Source organism: Hippocampus bargibanti, linkage group LG07, assembly GCF_051943395.1.
Source record: "Hippocampus bargibanti isolate YZ-2025 linkage group LG07, ASM5194339v1, whole genome shotgun sequence".
NCBI lineage: Eukaryota > Metazoa > Chordata > Actinopteri > Syngnathiformes > Syngnathidae > Hippocampus > Hippocampus bargibanti.
The window spans coordinates 15,586,781-15,607,672 of record NC_142740.1 but is presented as its reverse complement, the minus strand read 5'-3'; the positions used below and the strand labels follow the sequence as shown (position 1 = coordinate 15,607,672).

Genomic DNA, 20,892 nt, shown 5'->3' with positions numbered 1-20,892 from the left:
ATACGTTTAAATGTGCAAAGTGCAAGTCCGGCTATATTTATTCTATAAATATAGGCCAAAATCATGTGCATGTTTAAATCAATACGGCGTGCCATTGTGGCCGGGAAATGTTACAAGTACATTTGAACTTATAATTTAGTACCTTTGAACATATTGAAATAAGGTTGTACATTCTTACAAAGAAACTCAAGTACATTCGAAGATACAGGAATTTCCTAAAGTTACACAATATAATCTAATATATTCTCCCGAAATAATAAACACACAAGGATGAAGCTTTTTTTCTTATTTGTTCTCTTCACAAAATGTCCTTTATTTGATACCCCCACTCCCACATAATAAACAATAAATACTCCAATCTTCTCTCTGGATGAATACATTTGAAATTACAATTCTACAGCTGGACTCATTCAAACTGTACCAAGAACAAATGTAAAAATGGAATTAAATCATTTCACAGTGTTGCAGGTGTCATGAATATTTAAAAAATAAATAAATGAAATTCACTTTCTGCAATAAAAAATGGTTCAGTGAGCATGACATCATATTGCATGCTTTCTGAACACCCTTCTTCCTTTTTTTTCAAATATACGTACATTTAAACAAATCACCACCATTAAAAACAGCAGGACAATTTCCAATGGCAGTAGTTTCAATATTTACAGCATTATTTCAACGAAGGACATTGGGGGGGGGGGGATCCCAATTTGTAATTTCAAACTTGTACCTAAGCAATACAAGGTTATACAGCAGATGGCAGCAGAGTAATACGAGTGTGTTTTGACGTTAACCTGGGCAGGCAATGTAAACGTCCCTACGAAGAGAAAACATTGAAAGGAACGACATCATCTTTGTGGACTAATGAGTCAATTAATATTTGATTTTATTTGGTGATACTTCGATAAGAATGAATGAGAAAAAATGTGACTTATTTGGGAATTTGAAAAGGGAACACAACGTTCACCGAAAAATCATACCTCGTAGGCTTGTTGATGGGTGCATCATGTTTTTGGGAATAACATAAGTCAACATAAGTGTGCACACTTTTGCAACCAGTTTTATTTGTTTATCTCATTCGGAAACATGTTTTTTTCCCTACAAAAATCATTCGAATTGTATAAGCTAAGGGGCACCAATAGTGGAAATTATTTATCTTGGTTCATTAGTTCTTTAAATGTCACAAAAGCAAAGGTGTGTAACTTTTTAGATCCATTCTTTGTTCTTCAGTGTGTCAAGTAAATTCCCATTTATTACGTTTGGAAAGTATCCATCTTTTTTGTTCCTTAGCCAAACTTTCACCGAAAAGTTTTTTTTTGGGGGGGGGGAATTTCCTATCTAAACAAGATTACTGCAAACAGTGCTCTCGTACATCTTTTTATCACAACAGTTAGTGCCAGTGCTCAAGGTCACGTTCGCAATGAGTTTGGGGAATGTGATCAGTTTGGAGCGGCGGGCAGAGAGAGGGGCGGGGGAGAGAGAGAGAGAGAGAGATTGAGAGAGAGCGAGAGAGAGAGAGAGAGAGAGAGAGAGAGAGAGAGAGAGAGAGAGAGAGAGAGAGAGAGAGAGAGAGAGAGAGAGAGAGAGAATGAGAATGAACAGTAAAATGTGATTCCACAACTTTTGTATAAAACAAGCAACGAGGAAACAATAGAATGCTAAACAGTATGGTACACTCTATACACTATATTCCCATTTAATCCTTTTGATACTGCCTCTTTTTCAATACATTAAGGGCCCATTTTGACTTGAGCCTTAAGGAGGACACATGATGGGAAAATATCATTTGATGGCCTTTCTACAAGTAGTTATGTAGTATGTATGTACAAGTAGCGATTTTGTCTGCCCATTTGGAAAATGTGTCTCTGAGCAAGTCATACTGCAGTGTAACGTGACATAACAGTGGGGCTCATTTTACATAACAGCCCCCAAAACAAGTTTCTCCACCCATGACATGATCAGATAGGCTGGGTAAGATCCGGAGGCACTTTCAAGCAACTGCTGCACGACACTGCCTGAAACGCTATCATGTTGCATCCATTGACAATTTCTTTTCGTCAATGGATGCTACAGCTGCGTGTTTGCTTTCAACATATAGCTTGTAGTCGACGTGACAAAGAGGGTACAGAAAGTGCTTAAGAATAAATTACTCTCTGTGTCTTTGTGTTGTCATGTTATTTGTTATTTAGTTTTTTTGTTATTTTGACTTCAAGACGGTGCCGCAAGAGTGGCTGCCTTTCCAGCAGCTCCTGTATTTTGTTTTTCTGCTTTCATTCCTTTCATCACTTTGTTGCTGTGAAATGTAAATTTATCCACTGCGAGACTAATAAAGGCAAATCCAATCCAAATCCAAACGGAGAGAAGCCATCATGAGGAAATAACCACGTCTTGGACTGGTATGACGTCAGTGCCGAAATGTAAGGGTTGCACTTTCTGCACAGTTTGATTGGATGCAAACATTAGCGTTAGGTAGCAGGGTTAGCTTCTGATCAGTAACACATGAATTGATGGTGACAAGAGGGTTTTTTCTCATGCTACTGACATGTTCAGACACAGGGGAATTTTTTTAAATTTTAGAATGAATTGTTAAATAAAAAATTGTTTGGTGGTAAACTCATTCACTGCCATTCCCGAATTTATTCGGGAATTGAAAATATGATGTTGCGCGCCATTCCCGAATTTCTTGGGGTTTTGGTTTTTCTTTTAGGGGCAGTGAATGAGTTAAGAATTCATTGCACGTTGTTTGTATCCTTGAAATGTCCAATGTGGATTCTGTGGAAAACCAAAGGCGCATCATGTAAAAGCAATGACTGTTTTTCTTCAATGTCTCGTGAAAAACTGTGCGTCCTAAACAGGAAGTTTAAAGGCAGTGAACAGAGATACCGATTAAAATCCTCTAACTGTAAAACATTAATTGCTTCCATTTCCAGCTTTAATGGGAAACAGAGAAGAGTGTGTTCAAATGCTGAGTTGTCAAAGGTTGTCATGATCATCACGTCCCGTGAGTAATTCTCAAAACACACTTGGATGTTAGATTTACACCATCGTAATACTTCCTAAAGACTCGAGGCTGTTTTTCTCCCAGAATGTCAAAAATTATATGTGGTCAAGGTTGCAAGAACAAAAAGCGAGTGATTAATGTCTTTGACATTTCAAAACAGTATTAGAGAAAGAACACTGTACAATTAAGTGTATGTGTTGGTGTGTGTGTGTGTGTGTGTGTGTGTGTGTGTGTGTGTGTGTGTGTGTGTGTGTGTGTGTGTGTGTGTGTGTGTGTGTGTGTGTGTGTGTGTGTGTGTGTGTGTGCGCGTGTGTGTGTGTGTGTGAAGTGGATCAGTGCCTACATATGTTCACTTGAATGATCTCAAGCAAGGCAGCCATCCTTCAGGTCAGGGATGAGCAAAGAATTACAAAAAAGTAAGAGCTCTCCAGAAGGCTCAAATCATCTTCATGTTGAACTTGCGGGCACCTCCCTGCCCTCCGCTGGTGGCAGGACCGTCCACTTTTCTGAAAGAATATTCAACAGAGAAATTATTTTTGTGCTGTCCTTTCCCGCGACTCCATACAAAGAGCAGAATGAAACAGAAGAGGACCACCCCCAGGAACATGATGCAACCCATCGCCGTGGAGATGAGGATCGTCTTCAGGTCCAGAGTGAATTTGAGGAAAACTCTGGTGTCATTCAGGTTTGTGTCATTAAGGTCCCCGGCGTAGTAAGTACGGTTGGCCATGAGGGCGGGGTCGAGTGGCAGCCCGCTCACTGTGAGCGTGGCAAAGTACGTGTCATTCCCTCCTGCGTTACTGGCAATGCAGATGTAGGTTCCCGTGTCCATCACCTGGGCATACCGTATCTCCAAGGTGCCTTCCTTTAAGACCGTCAAGCGTCCGCTGCTCTTCGTCGTGATACGACGTCGCTGCGGAGATATCCAGAAGATCACCGGCGTGGGCTCCCCCTCTGCCCTGCAAACGAAAGACACCACCTGCCCCTCGCGAGCCGATATTTGCTGCAGTTTCCTGTTGCGGATTTTGGGCTTCTGACAGGTGAAATGATCAAAGAGAGCCGCATCTGAGAAGGCGCCCAAGGCCCGTCCCTGGACCTCCAAGGGCGTCAGGCACACCGGGGAGGCGCCGTCAAAATTCAACGTCTTCCGACGCTGGAGGATCCAAAGCAGGCGACAGTCACAGGCCAGTGGGTTGCCGTCCAAACGGAGTGTCTCTAGGGTGTTGACAGATTGAAAGGCTGCCTCTTCCAGAGTCACCAAGTTGTTTGCGGAGAGGTTCAGCAGGCTGATTTGTCGGAGACCACCCATGGCATATGGCTGCACGGTCGCCAGTCTTGTGCTGACCAGATGCAGCTCCTTCAGCCGGACAAGGTCTCTCAGGGACCAGGACTGCAGGACTGAAATCGGGTTGAAGGATAGGTTGAGGCTGGTGAGGTGGGAGAGGCTTCTTAGGGCCGATGTGGGCACGGAGGTGATGTTGGTATGCGTGATGGATAACCATGACAAGTTGAGACCATGGTGGCTGTGGGGGGTGACATATTCCAAAAAGGGCCAATGATCGATCTCCAGACCCCTCAGGTTTCCAAGTTTACGAAAGTTCTGGTCCTCTAACGTAGAGATCCCCAGGTAGCGTAGCCGCAGGGTTACCAGGTTGTGAAGGTAGGACAAAGATTGACTGGACACCGAAGTCAAGTTGCACCTCTCGATGGTCAACTCTCTCAGTGCTACCAGACCAAAAAAGGCCTTGTTGGAAATATACACCAGATCATTGTCGCCAACTTCCAGGTTCCGCAGATTCTTCAGGTCTTGGAAAGTATAATCCAAAAGAATCACAAGCTTATTCCCACTCAGGTCCAGAAAGGTGAGATTTGAAAGGTTTGAAAAAGCCCCCATTGGAATCAGTTTTAATTGGTTACCCCTCAATGAAAGCGACTGCAGGCTCTGGAGACTTGAAAAAGCATTCGGTTCCAGGACACTGATCATATTCTCAGCGAGATCCAGCTTCTCCACATTGGAAAAGGATATCAGATCGCCGTGCTCCACCCAGCGCAGTTTATTTGCACTCAGGTCCAGGATCTTGGTGTCCAGCGGAATCCCATCAGGTAGCGCAGACAGTCGCTTACCGTGGCAGGAGACGGTCTTGAGTTTGGCAACGCACTCGCAGCGCTGAGGACATACTTGACCCCGGGCAGGCCTCAGATTAAGTATCACCAGCAGGATGAAGAACAGCAGAAGCCAAACCACATCCTGTCTGAGGATGACCCCCATGGCACCCTTTCTTCTCCTCTTCTTCGTCTCTGGCCTACAATCACTGGGCCAGGCACCTGAGATTACAAGATGGGGAGAATTTGATGAGTTCAACAGTCACATTATTTTTGGGTTTGCCATCCCTCTGTTTGTTAGCAGGCTAATTTTGGGTTTACTAAGATAGAAAAATGCGAAATTTGCATACGGTGAAGATATCTGCATTTTACCCACATTGGCCTCAACGTTTCACATACTTTTGATCTTTATTCTGATTACACATAGCGATCAAAACAACATCACTCGCTTTGGTAGTTCACAAAGTGACCAATCACAGCAGGAGAGTGAAGGTGGACGTTTACTACTCACAAATATAAAGTAGCTAAAGGACAAAAGGCCACTCACTGATCAAAAAGAATGTTGGGCTCGATACATTGCACACGGCCATCGCAGCTGAGGCACGTACGATCCCAAACTCATTCTTTGATATCATGTCTGTGCAACATTTTCGCTGTACGACACTCCCAAAATGCCAACACGCACAATTTATCAAAAGCAGTTGGAATGGATGTCAAAATCTGATTCTGCCTCTGAGCTGAGGGACTAAATAAATATATATATGTGTGTGTATATATATATATATATATATATATATACAGTAAAGTCTCATTATATCGATATTCAAGGGAGTCCGAAAAAATATCGATATAACCGGGACTATCGATATATCCGACCCTGTTTGCATGTAATTTTCTCCGTGCGTGCATAGAAATAGTATCGATATAACCGGGACTATCGATATATCCGATATCGATATAACGAGATATAACGAGACTTTACTGTATATATATATATACATATACATATACATATATATATATATATATATATATATATATATATATATATATATATATATATATATATATATATATATATATATATATATATATATATATATATATATATATATATATATATATAGTCCCTCAGCTCAGAGGCAGAATGAGATTTTGACATCCATTCCAACTGCTTTTGATAAATTGATAAATATATATATATATATATATATATATATATATATATATATATATATATATATATATATATATATATATATATATACAACAACATGAAAAAAATAGAGACAAATGCTTTTTAATGAGCCTTTGAGTTTGACATGATAGCAAAAAATAAAAAATAGGGAAGGCGCCTTTCAGAGTCATTTAAAATGTTTACCTGCTGTCATTTCAGACGGCTCTAACTCCTTTGATGTCCTTTACCTCAGGCACTATTTTAAAATTCGTCACAACCCAGAGATGATCATTAGCCATCTTGGAACGAAATTAGGTGAGTGAAAATGCAAGTCGATCTGAAATTTGCATGGAGAAATTGTCATGATCTGGTTGGCGACCAACGGGGGGCGCTGTCGGCCCCGCCTGCACCTGCACAGGTGCTGGTCGTCCCGATCAGATTGGCGACGTCAGCCCTGCCTGCAGCCTCGCAGGTGCTGGTCGTTATAATCAATAACACTTAAAAGGACACCTGGCACGATCATCCGGTGCCGATTCATTGTTTGTTTGCTGCTTGGTTGCAGCATGCATCGTGTACGTGTTTGTTTAACCTTGGCGGGCTTTTACTTTTGGTCTTCTTTTGCTACTTTGTATTTTTTCCATTCAGATCATTTTGATGTTTTACATTTTGTTCCTGCTGACTTTATTTTAATACAATTTGTCACACAACCTCCTGCTCCCTCCTGCCTGCTTTTTGGGATCCGAACCCGCCATCACCACCTCGCGAAACGTGACAGAAATAAAAGACATTGCGAAATAACAGAGAAATTCAAGGAACTGCAAAAAATAACGAGGAAGCTACCGTTTTAGGGCTTTGGTTTTCTTTCCTGTCATCTTGAACTGAAATCAATAGGGCAAATTCGAGACATGTCAAATTCACTGGCCCGCTTGATTAAGCATGAGAGAGGCTGGTCAGAGGGTGCCCGAGGTCCAGTTCGAGCAAAGGACAGTGGCTGACACATCAGGTTACATCGGCGGTCACTCAAATTGTGGTGACGGCGTGACAACCAAAGTATAAATGTAGGGATGAGACCGACAAAGGTAGTAAAAGTCAGCCATTAAAATAAATTATTTAACTCATTCACTGCCATTCCCAAATTTTAGTTTGTCTTTCAGGACGTTGGCGGGGAGGGAGGGGGGCGGCGGCGATAAAGCGCTGGTCAGACCTCGTGCAAAGGTTTACCCTTCCACAAGGGGGCAACATTTACCTTTTGTCCGTGTTAGCTCGTTGTTCCAGCTTCAGTTGTTGTTAAAGTGCTATATAAAACAATATGTATCGAATGTATTGTATTTTTGTAGTCACCCCTATTTCAGATAACTCCAGAGCATTTTTTATTAACTCTTTTATTCTGATGAAAGAAGAGAGTCCAAGGTTTCTAACGCTCATATTACCCTAGACCAGGGGTCGGGAACCTATGGCTCCTTTGATGATTGCATATGGCTCGCCGATAAAACGAAATCCATATTTTCGTTTTTTCGCCGTTCATTTCCCGTTGGGGCTGCAGTTGGCGGAAAGCGCAATTTTGATTGGATGTCACTGACCTAGGTTGGCCGAAAGCCCCATTTTGATTGGATGATACTGGCCGTCATGTTGAAACAGGTAAACACCCAACGAGTGCACTTCAGCTTGAATGCACCGGAGCATTCGCCTTTGAGGTGAGAAAAGGTTCTGATTCTAATTTGCAATGAAACAATTCCATCGATGAAACAGTCGATTGTCAGTGACATTTTAACAAGCCCCATGTTAACGTTAGCATCAACATACTTCTGCGAGAATTATATTGCAGATAACAAGTGTGGAAGCTTATGAGCCGTGTGCAGGCTAGCTAGCAGTAACTTCGCCTCTGGAACGGCAAGTTGAATTTCATTCCGATCATTTGCCTGGATTTTTACCAATGACGAGGAACAGAAAACCAGTCATGTTAACGGTGAGTACTATCACAAAGTTATTTCAAATAATACATTCTGATATTTTGTTGAAAAGTGGCCGCACGCTCGACCGTGTGTGGGCGCACGCGCGTGTGGTTCTCACTGAAAAACATTTCAAAATATTTTACTTTTATGGCTCTCTTAATTAAAAAGGTTCCCGACCCCTGCCCTAGACTCATATAACTTAAGAATTAACTATTTTTTTCTCATGAAAGAAGATATGCATTTCATGTTTCTGTAGTCCTAAAAATCAATCTTCTGTGGATCCTGCATTTTGAGTGAAAATGACAAAAACCCTGGCTCTGAAGTGCCAGGGTTTTTTCAAGATTTTTGCACATCGTCTGGCAGTGAATGAGTTAACTAACCGAATGACTAATTAGCTGAGAAATTAACTAACCAACTAACTAAATAAATAAATGGATGGACTGGAAAAATAAAAATCAATGCTATCATTTATCGCGGCACGAGAAATATTTTTGTGACAGGCCTAACTGTGACTTCCAATAAAGCTCAAACTTCCTCCTCACTTCGGGTTTTTAGTCTGAGACTGTAAAAATCGCGAGGTGTACAATCACCATTAGTTATATTCGTCCGAAACATCGCCATAATTACCTGTGACATTTTCCTCCAAGATTCTCACCCCCGGTGGATTATTACTCCTGCTTCATCTAACCTTTGCTTTGACACCAACAGTCAGATGACATTTGTTTTTTTAGCAAGATCTTGGCTGTGTAATAAGATTCTGACATTCACGTTTGTAATAATGTGATGAACTTTGGCGATACCGACTATCTTTGAAATTCAAGCCCGACTAGCCGCAATACCCCTTTGTGCCCACCCCTTTTTCCTCAACATTAAAAAGCACGTTTGCAAATGTCTGCAATTGTGAAGAGTGTATCTGTTACCGGTCGCTCATTATTAAACTGAGTGGCCACGGCGTGGGTTCAAACAGGATGTGGGCGCTGCAGTGTGCCCAGCGGACCTCGATGAAAACCTGCACACAACATCGACTGTTTGCCTGCAAATGTTTGAAGAAGAACACCACCGCGTGTTGACATTTAAAATGCTCATCTCATATCTCGGAATAATAATGAACACACAAAGTTCTCTTTGCATAAATCGATAACTATGATGTTGTCATGGCAATGTTTTTATATGGGCCTGTTCTACATTGTTGAGGCTGTCATCAAAATTGGACAAGCGGACATTTCAAAGGTTGTCCCACAAATGTGCTAAATTTGTGGTGGCAATCTTTTATACCTTTATGACATTTCAGACAAAAAAAAATGATGCCGCCTTGATGGAAATTAGTCAAGTGAATTGGGTGTTCACAATAACCTTGGATAATCAACCACATGCTGCTTCACCGTGATTGTCTGATCGCATGTGGCAGCCTTCTGGTCTGGTACATTTCCATTATAGTCACATTCTCTCTCTCTCTATGTCTCTGTCTCTCTCTCTCACACACACACACACACACACGCACACACACGCAAATCTCACTCTCACACCACGTCTTCGTCTATCACTCTCTCTCAATCACACTCCAAATGCTACTTGATCCACGCACCGCAGTAGACTCTCAATCTCACGGACACATGCGGCATGCAGGCATCCATGTACAACCCCGCGCAGCTGACCTGCATCTGTGTGACGTGTCCACCTGAACCGCTTGAGACCCCCCCACTTCTCCCAAACCACCTGCTGTTCATTTGTTCTTCACAGATTTTTCCTCCTTTGGTATTTTTTTTTGAACATATGTTTTTGATCATCTTTGATGCTATTAGAACTATTTACCAGCACTATACACACACACACGCACACACACACACACACACACACACACACACACACACACACACACACACACACACACACACACACACACACACACACACACAAACACGCACACACATGCAAAAAGAAAAAGAATTGTCATTGGCGACAAACAGATGGCGACAGCTTTTCACACATTTAGGGGGGTATTATGGGAATTAAATAGAATTTCTTCCCATCTGTACTTATACGGGCCATCATGGGAGGGAAAAAAAAAAAAAAAATATATATATATATATATATATATATATATATATATATATATATATATATATATATATATATATATATATATATATGTATATACAGTAAAGTCTCGTTATATCGATATTCAAGGGAGTCCGAAAAAATATCGATATAACCGGGACTATCGATATATCCGACCCTGTTTGCATGTAATTTTCTCCGTGCGTGCATAGAAATAGTATCGATATAACCGGGACTATCGATATATCCGATATCGATATAACGAGACTTTACTGTATATATACACACACAGTAAAGTTTCGTTATATCGATATCGTTTATATTGATAATACTGCTTATTACGACACTATTTTCATTTCCTGTGCACATTTCTAGTCTTACGATAACCTCATTGGTTATCGTAAGACTATATATTCCCACAGATGTTTCGGTAGACAATGTTTCGGTAGACAATGCCATATATATATATATATATATATATATATATAATGCCATATATATATATATATATATATATATATATATATATATATATATATATATATATATATATATATATATATAGACAATGCCATATGATCTTTTCTTTCTTCACCACAGCCTCAATCAAACGCTGCAGTGAGGGATAGAGCGAGATTGAGAGGGAGGGAGAAGTGTCTTTCAAGTACAAGTTGAACAGCAACAGAGAGACGCTTTTAGACAGTAGAGTGGGCAGTCAAACTGCAGGAGGGGGAGGTCGGGCAGACGGAACAGGCTCTTTCTTGCCTCTACCCCCACAGCGCATCATTTATTTGCATCTCAACATGTGTTCCAGCCTCCACATCCTCATTGCAAGTCAACACACTGGCCTCAAACGGTCTCCAGCAGACCATCACCATTTTCGATGGGGTTGCCTTTGACAGGAAGGCACTTGCTGCAAAGTCCTCAGCCTGACCATCCACCATTTATTTATTTTTTCTATTGACTGTAAAAGTACACCTACGAGTCTTACAGCATTGCCGCTTACGACAGTTTAAAACAGTCAAGTCACACCACAACTACAGTGTTTATAATGAGTATTATTATATTTTAAAGTATATCCTGCCTCTTCAATTTCCATTTTGTACTATATTGTACTATGTTGGAAATTTTTTTTAAAATCAGAGACGTAAGGAAAGACTCTGGTGTCATGTATACACTATGTCATGACTATGGTGTCATTCATAGTTGATAGAAAGTGGCAAAAAGGCCGCCCCCTGAGATGGCTAAAAACAGGTAAACTTTTGCCGCTAATGAAATTCCACAAACGCATTAAGAATAAGAATTTCATGTTTAGACCTGTGGAGGCACATTGAACATTTCGTTGTCAAGAACATTTTTGGGTTAACATGTCATTTAAATTGAGGAAAATGTTTCTGATATAGAATAGACAGACTGGATTGTATCATATTTAAAAGTTTCATGCTGTAGTATGCTTAGTTGGCCAAACACAAGATCCACAATGGAAGCACATAAAATCTGGGGTTATTCTGAGGTGAACAGAAACAGCCTGTTAAACTGTCATTCACAGGCAGGAAATCTGGCCTTGGGCGTAAGTGAGGACTTGATAAACTCCTTCACAGGGAGAGCTCATTGGCCAGGTTACAAATCTATCAGTTCATGGAAAGACACCTCATTAAAATGTCTATGTTCTGTTGGTTTATGGATGTTGGTGCTTGGGAGGTCCAGGGGCCGGTATTCAAATCAGGAAGACTATATTTTACTCATGTAACACTTACATTTGCAGATATTCTCAATTAATAGTGTGGCAGAGGGCTGCAGTTGGGCGTCGGTCATGAATGGCTGCGTCCCCTGCCGGCAATAAAAGACAATCTTCCTGTGTTGGAGCCTTTGTTCACAGTTCCAGAATAAACATTTCTGACAGTTTCTTCAGCCGTCATCTATACTTCTTTGAGGATGTTTAGCTCCTCATCCGAAGAGCTTCGTCAACAAAGTAATGTAGTTTATTGTATACATTGTAAAAATGAAGACCGTAAAGAGCAATATATCGGGGAAACTAAACACATGCTCAAAAAAAGACTATCAACATCACAGGGACAATGCCTATGGGCCCCAATCTGCAGTACATCTGCACCGAAAATCTAGCAACCGATCATTTCAGTGAGGTTAAAATCTTAGTTAAGGACAATAGATGATTTGAAAGAGGAGTAAAAAAAGCAATTTTTGTAAAACAGAAAAACCATTCACTAAATCACCTTGGTGAGTTTAATTTAGAGCGTGCTTACAACAGACTTCTTAGGTCGTGGCTAGGGGTAAAACATTCTATGTAATCAGATAGAACAAAAGAGGTAATCAGATTGGCTTCAGGGAGTGGTCTACTGCTCCCCCAACCTTCGAGCAGGCACCTCTCAGAGTGGAGGTCTGGCACTGCCACCTCTGTCCATTTGGGATATAGGGCCAGAGTTACCAGCACAACTTTTGGTCACTGACGAAGCTCTTTGGATGAGGAACGAAACGTCCGACACCTTCAAAGAAGTACAGATGACGGCTGAAGAAACCTTTTCCTCAAAGGACCATTCATGTATGACTGAACTCCCATGAAAAAAATGAAAAAAAAATGGAAAAATATGTATTTTATTTATATATATTATTATTTATATTTTTTAAATCAACATCAAAATATTTTTTTGCCAAGTCTGACTAAAATTGCTGTTGACTGGTGTTATTTTGATTGCTATCTGTAAAACATTCTCAAAAAATCTAGTTCACTTTCCTGTAGTAGTACTAGTTTCAAAAGATTTAGATGTTTAAAAAATATATCATGGTTCTACCTTATTATTAAAACCAGATTCTTTTCTTACAGACAGTGTATTGTATGTGTTCAAATACCTGACATGTTTCGGCGTATACTTTTGCCTTTAGGTATTTGAACACCTACAATACACTGTCTGTAAGAAAAGAATCTGGTTTTAATTAGATATCAAGTAGACAGGAAGAACTTAGTACAACTATGGTTCTACCTTGTAGGATTGCACGTGAATAGCTGATGTGGCATGTCAAGTTACGTTTGGGTAAAATACAGTCCAGGTTTTCCTTCCACATTCACTCTGGAGAGTAAAATAAACTCATTGATTGGCATGTGCTATTTGGCGAGAGTGTGCATAGCAGTTGCGAGGTCTGATGAGAGTGCTAGGCTGCGAACGCTGCTGCAGGTGCACGAGGCAGCTGACAAATGAGCAAGAAGCCTGCCTGCGAGAATGCGTAGGTGTTGGCGAGCAAAACAATAAATACATTAAAAAAGGCTCAGAGACCGAGGCGCAAGATGCTCTGGGGCTGTTCAAATGGCTGCACTCACACTGAGCTTTCGCATGCCCACTTGTCGCACGACTATTATATAGTGTGTGTGTGTGTGTGCGTGTGTGTGTGTGTGTGTGTGTGTGTGTGCGTGCGTGTGTGTGTGTGTGTGTGTGTGTGTGTGTGTGTGTGTGTGTGTGTGTGTGTGTGTGTGTGTGTGTGTGCGTGTGTGTGTGTGTGTGTGTGTGTGTGTGTGTGTGTGTGTGTGTGTGTGTGTGTGTGTGTGTGTGTGTGTGTGTGAATGTGCGTGTGTGTTGACAGATCCCCAAGAAGAACACATTCGTCATATTTACACGGAGGGAAGTCGTTGGCAGTGTCCATCAATCTGCAAAGCCCTGTAGCCACTGACAAGTGTTCTCACACACGTACACACACGCGCGCACACGCACACAATGACTGGAATTCTCTACTTACTTCATCTTAACTAACTAAATGTCCAGAACTAATTCATTATGGAAGTAGAGGTACCACTGTATAAACAGTTTTTGAAAAGCGTGGTTGTGTCGACTGGAGAAAAAAAAATCTCCAGCATTAAGACACAGCAACAGAGTATGTGAATGTTTGTATTTGTCATATCCAAGGGGAGACTGTGGGCAGTTTGGGGCAGAAGGGGGGTCCACTGCAGGTAAAAGGAGATTATGGGAAATAATACAACAGCATCTATCACAATTGTACAACAACAGGATCATGATAACATTTCTGTCATTCACAAAAAAGGGTCAAACTACAGCAAAGTGGAGACTGCGGATTATAATTATAATTCTGTATTGTCCAGTGCTACGGAACAACAATTTACTAATTTAGGGTTGACCCAAAATTAGTATGTGTGTATGTGTCATTCGAGAGCAGACACTGGGCTGACGCTGCAGACACTGGGCTGACGCTGCAGCCAAGCGGACATGGTGGAGTCTGACATAGTACTGCGGTGTCCAGGAATTGTATCCTGTAGTACCCTGTTTTGCCGAGAGGATAGCTTCATGAGTGGGTAAATCTGAGCCGCATCACGCCGTGATGACAAGGGCCAGAACAAATATGCTATAGTTGTCTTGGTAGCTTGGTTCCCCATCCTATCGTTCTTTTCATGTTCACAACCTAATTGATTGGAGGACCGCTAATATATTCAAATGAAATAAACACTCCTAAGTGGCTCCTACATTATCATAATGGATCCTTAAAAAGACACCAGTGTCCAAGTACGCATGTGAGAGTGAAACCAGAGGACTCAAAAGAGAGGGCTGGTGACTACCAACATGTTTGGACACGCAGCCATGAATCTTTCATTGGAGGCAACTGTTTCAGGGCTTGTTGAGCTAAAGCCTCCGACTGGCAACGGTTCAATAATGGAAGAAGTTACGCGCTGCGGTCATGACCCAAGAACATTCTCGCGCTGATCTCGGCCAGATAATTGGAAGCACAACAACACCCTTGCGTAAATGGAGCTTTCAAATACAATTCAGGGTGTTGGAAATAAAATCATTTGCTTCCCTACAGATAAAGAGTAGATAGTACATCATATTTCAAGTTAGTTGTGAGCAAGCAATTTGACTGGACAATACAATTACAACAGCACTAATAAAATGAGGGCTTAAAAATTTGAGGCGCCATGATGGACTATGGAACAACTTGGGGTGGAAAACATCTGCTATCATGCGCAATGATTTGAATGGGTGTCTTGGGGTGTTTTTCTTGCACCTTGCCACAATAAAGCTCTCCCGACAGTTGTATTATACGGGGACTTTTATTTTGTAGGTGACGCAAGCAATGCGAAAATGCCAGCTGCTCAAGTCTGAAACTGCCCCACTGGTAATGTCTCGAGAGAAAAAAAGTCTCTCGATGATCGAAAATGATGTAATGTAAACATATGCAAGAAATGATCTGGTCATTTTTCAAACTAAAACATGTTTCAGGTCGTGAAATGAGTAAAACAGAAGTCATGTAAGCTATTTATTCGTTCTGTGCCGTCTGGTACCAATTGACCTACGGCCCAGGAGGTTGGTGACCTCTGCTTATAGACACTCCCCCACATTCAAATAAAACAATCCAAAAACCCAGTGTTGTAGTGATCTGATAATGCCATTGAATATTTTATTATTCCCTTGCGAATGCACTTGAACGAAAATGACCTTCTTTCAATAGAAGCTTATGCGAACCGAGTTGCTAATGATCAAGAAACTTGGGATGAAGACAGATAGTACGGAGCAGATGGGAGTGTTTTAAGGCATGGTTTGTGCATTCTCTTCACAGACAATACTGACTCAATAACAAACATCCGAAGCAAACATTCCCCCAATAGAACCGCATCGCTCCAAGCAAAGTCACTGCGAGTTAACACCAAGGAGTCGAAGCGAGGAAACGACGCAAAGCTCGAAGGCGCTTCGCTGAGTCGGCGCCGGGCATCAACGTAACACACACTGACACAACTTGGCCCACCTTCGCACTTTGCAGTGTCGCCATCGCGCAAAGCGGTCGCAGCACGAGATGCCCTCACACATCGACTTTTCATTTGCATTGCGCATCAATGAAGGATTATTACATGGTTGATGGACTTTATTGTCTCGGGAGTCTTTATTTGATGAGTCCCCCAGGAGATATGAAGGATTTCAGTAATGCAGAGAGTAATTAAAAAGTCCACTCATTAATCACACTTCACATCGCTTACACAATGCCATGTACCTGCTAGCAAAGGTGGGGAAGCTACTTTTTTTCAGATATAGTACATTTCACACATAAGGTCACACACTGCATGTCACACAAAACCACTTCGTGATCACAAACAACAGTCGAATTTTTTAAACGTCATTGGGAAAAGCGCAGATAGGCAATTGTGCCTTTGGCTAGTAGGCACGTTGTTTATAAAAACGGTCGTGGGCACACACAATGTCGACAACGTTAACTGGCATCTTTCTTTGTCCTTTCTGCAGATTCAAGGTTGTGCATCATAAACCCGAGAACGTGCTCTAATCCTTCTTGAAGCCTGCTGGCGCTCGCCGTCCTTTCTACTTGGCTTTATGAACAGTCCGCCTGTCCTTTTCTACTTTCCTCTGGTTGCCTGTTATGAACTGGCCACCAATTAAAATCAGTCATCGAGGGAAAATAATGATGCGAGGCAGGGCAAGGTCCTCTCGCTTCCAAAAGAAATACAGTCCGGTGATAATTTGTTGCTTGACTCAAGAAAAATTTACTGCCATCATAAAATTTTAATCAGATGAACATGTGCAATTAACATTTTAACATTTAATGTAGCTGTCTAGTTAGTGGTCTCACAGTGCAGAGGCACAGGGTTCAATTCTGGCTCTGACCTTCCTGTGTTGAGTTTTCATGTTCTGCTGGTGCCCGTGTGGGTTTTCTCCGGGTAAACCGGTTTCCTCCCACATTCAAAAAACATACATGGCAGATTAATGGAAAAATCTAATATGTGATTGTGGATGGTTGTTTATCTATCCGTACCTTGAAATTGGTTGGCAAGGGTCGCGGAGCATGCCGGAGCTCATCCCAGCTTGCTTCGGGGATTAGGCAGGGGACATCCCGAACGGGTTGCCAGGCAATCGCAGGGCACATAGGGGCAAAAAAGCATCCATGATCACACCTCAGGACAATTTAGAGTGTGCAATCAGCCTATTATGAATGTTTTTTTGATTGCGGGTGGAAATCGGATTACCTGCAGAAAACCCACACAGGGAGAACGTGCAACAAATCCCAAAAACATGCCAAATAACAAATGCATATAAGACTGTGTGCATGTTCTTACTTCACACACTCAGTTACTTGGTAATTTCTTCCTCAACCTTCTTATATGATTGCCTAGCGGCAGTTTTCACCCGCTAATCTAAATAAGACCCCAGAAGTCCCGAGTGGAAGCGGTCTCAACAACATCGGCAAGGGAGCATGGGTAGCGCTGCGCAAATTGAAAGTAATCCTGCGGTGTCGACCGCTTGCGGTGCTGCCCGAATGGCATCCTTCCATAATTCATGGCCCGACAGCGTCGTGCTGGAGAAAGTTGCATGCGTGTAATAAAGCGGCACTGATGGAAGAGCTGAAGGTCCCAGGTACGAAGGGGGGGGGGGGACGTTTGTTAAACGAGGCCATCAGAAAGACTATTTTACATGGTCTCCACCATCGGTGTGCCTGAAGTCGATGGGCTGACAGCCACTGTCAAGTCAAACTTACAGACAGACAGACAGCGATGAGGCCAAAGGAATTCCAAAAATTACGTCCGTCATTCTCTCACAATTCACTGGACGGGATTAAATGACCTTGATCCAGTTTCTTGATCAAGTCATCCATCCGTCAATCCATTTTCTGAGCTTCTTTACCCTCACAAGGATCGCGGGGGGTTGATGGAGACTACCCAGCTGTCTTCAGGCACCGGGCGGGGGACACCCTTAAATTGTTGCCAGTTGGTTGTGTTCAATCATCTTGTCATGTATGTTTTTTTGGAATATGGAAGGAAAGCGGACTACCTGGAGAAAACCCACGCAGGCCCAGGGATAACATGCAAACTCCACAAAGGAAGGCCGGAGCCAGGATCAAACCCATGACCTCCACACTGTGAGGTCAACACTCTAACCACTGGATCATTGGGCCGCACAAGTCATTAGAAAAACCCCACAGAATGCACCAACAAACCGAAATGTCACATAAAGTAACAAAAGACTCCTTCAAGAAACATCTTTTTTTTAGCACCATTTCAAATGTGATTCGGACAAACGTGGGCCTTGCCGTTTATTGAAACATATAATATCAATCCCTTGCCCATGGTTTGCCAATTGACAATGGAGCAGTCCTGCAAAATTGCTGCCTGTATGATTTTTTTTCCTTTTCCCCTCACTATATTTAGCCCTGAGAAGCATCATGGCGGTCAGACTGCTACACTAATGGACCATTAAGGAAAAAAATAATCCTGATTAATTTTACTGATGAAAAGCAAGACCGGGAGTTGCGTTACAGCCGGCGCAGAGAATATCTTTAACAGTCGGTATAATGATTACACTTGAGCTCAGGTGTTGCACTTTGGAAGGAGACATAAGTCCGTCTCTTTATGAACAGAAATGTGAAATTTGAGGCAGGCTCCACCTCAGCCGTAACACAGCACGTTTGAGCTCTCATCCGGCACATGACGACTCTCCAAACATCAATTTCACAGAAGCAGCCCTTGAAATGTCATGTTGAAATGTGAGAGAAGAGGATGCACAAAACCGCGATAGATGGAGGACATTTAGTCGCTGTGGCGACCCCTGAGGGGAAAAGCCGAAAGGAAAAGAAGAAAAAGACGCCCTTGAAATGTCACACGAGGTGAAGATCTGGATAAAAGGTGCAAAAGCAGAATTTTTTTGGTGGGTACTTATTGGATGGATGCATTCTCCCTTTCAGAATCATTTGGTACCACCAATCCATTCAACATGATTTACTGAGTGACATTCAAGTTCTACAGTGTCGCATTACTGACATGACTGTCAAAAACAGTGCAAAAAAGTCAACAATTGTCCAGCTACACGTGAAACAGACGACATTCATACAGAGAAGCACACGGAATGTATTACACAAGTTCTGACTAGGATGGCAGCTTCCGTCACACTTTACTCAATGTCATGTAATCACAAAGACCGGCGCGGCAGTTACTACAGCAGACAGCTTATTGTGTTATCGCGTTACGTCATGAAAGGGTTTGTTGATGGTCTGCATGGTATCAATGACATTCACTTGACAGTGAGAGATCGCCAACCACCTTCAGTGGACAAAATTGGGCTGCAGGAAAGTGTATAATGATGCCCTGATAAAATATGCCAGGCTGTCCACAACCCGTCTGTTTTTAAAAGTCTGCTGTCCATATTTTTGCTGGCCTACTTCACTGACCCGCCCTCTAATACTGCGACGACAGGAGCCGCCAATGCCGCCCGGCCTGGCTTCCCATCAGGCTTTGCTCACTTTTAATCTTGTTGCTGCTGAGATCCAAAGTACAGAATTAGAGAAGACTGGCAATTTCAATAGGAATACACGCAATTTATTATATATCAGAGCACGGGGAGCGCAAAATGAAGATTGCTTATTTCATGCCCGGGTACATCCAGCACAGCTATTACTGACTGGAGAAGCATTTCCACCACCATTCATTGTTTTGAATATCCGGTTTTAACGGTCAGACATAAAATGTCTACTTTCAAAATGGCTGAAAAATACTTTATTTATTCAAAAATATGCTGTCTATTGTGAGTGTGCTGATGTTGCGACAGAAAATGACCAAAAAAGGTTAATGGCAATACTCAATCATTCATTTTCCGAACCGCTTTATCCCCACAAGGTTTGTGGTGGGTTGGGGGTGGAGGGAGTACCGGAGCCCTTCACAGCTGTTTTCAGGCCTAAGATTGTCTGCCTTGTTGCCATTGCACTCTCTCATAATCAACATGACAACCAGACATTCACATTCTATTCTTTATCTTCCACTCAAAAACTGTGCTAATCTCCAAAAGGCTGAAATATCAGCGGTATTGCAGTGGAATACAAACCAGAACGTCACAGACGAGGTGGGAGATTTATTTTGACGCCTACCGATTGAAAAACGTATTAGCTGAAAACACTTCATACACCTTGGTGGTCCGAAAAGGTTGATCCACAGCAGTAAAGGATTTAAATTCACATTGCAGGAAAAATCTTTAACTAACCAGACCGTTGATGACAGGATGACGTGTGAGACAATTAAAGGACATGTTACCGACAGAAAGATACTGCACTTCGGCTGATGCTTCATCCTCAAGCATCACATCCGGCTGATTGTCACTTATGGGGTAATCACGATTGAGATATTTTGTCTGCTTGAGTAAGAAGGGGTGTTTGTCTAGAAAACGGCATGTTTTCAGAGCTACCAGACTGTATCTGTGCCACGTCTTCAGAGAGATTAGCTCATCCAATGAGAAGCTTCGGGGTGTTCAAAGCCACGGCTTTGGAATAATAGCGATGAGTGGGAGCGCTGACCTTTAAACATGCTAAGAAAAGCAGCGCTACCTGGCCAAAAGAAAAAGGAACAATAAAAGTGGTAAGCGCAGCGGCGAGAGATGCCCCCTCGTTGTGACAGCAGGAAGAAGAGATGTGAAATACTTTAGAGGAGGTGGTGAGGGATTACACATCCTGACAGAAACATGCGGGGAGGAGAGTCAAGGAAATGGGTTGTGAGGCACTCTGAGCCAGGCAAAATGGCAGCCATGAGTAGCACGCCGTGGTTTGGAAGGCTGACAGTTGCAACCTGTCCTCTTAAAGAGCTGGAGAGATGTGTCATG

General features: G+C 42.2%; 1 protein-coding gene across 1 annotated transcript in view; it reads right to left on the bottom strand.

Moving 5' to 3' along the window:
• Positions 1-1,477: 1,477 nt before the first annotated feature.
• Positions 1,478-20,892, bottom strand: part of lingo3a (leucine rich repeat and Ig domain containing 3a) — a 42,517-nt gene continuing 23,102 nt past the window's right edge. Inside the window, exon 2 of the mRNA XM_089001514.1 lies at positions 1,478-5,323. Within this exon, the coding sequence (XP_088857640.1) occupies positions 3,435-5,267 (1,833 nt within the window). The 5' untranslated portion in view covers positions 5,268-5,323 and the 3' untranslated portion in view covers positions 1,478-3,434. The remainder of the gene's footprint in view (positions 5,324-20,892) is intronic.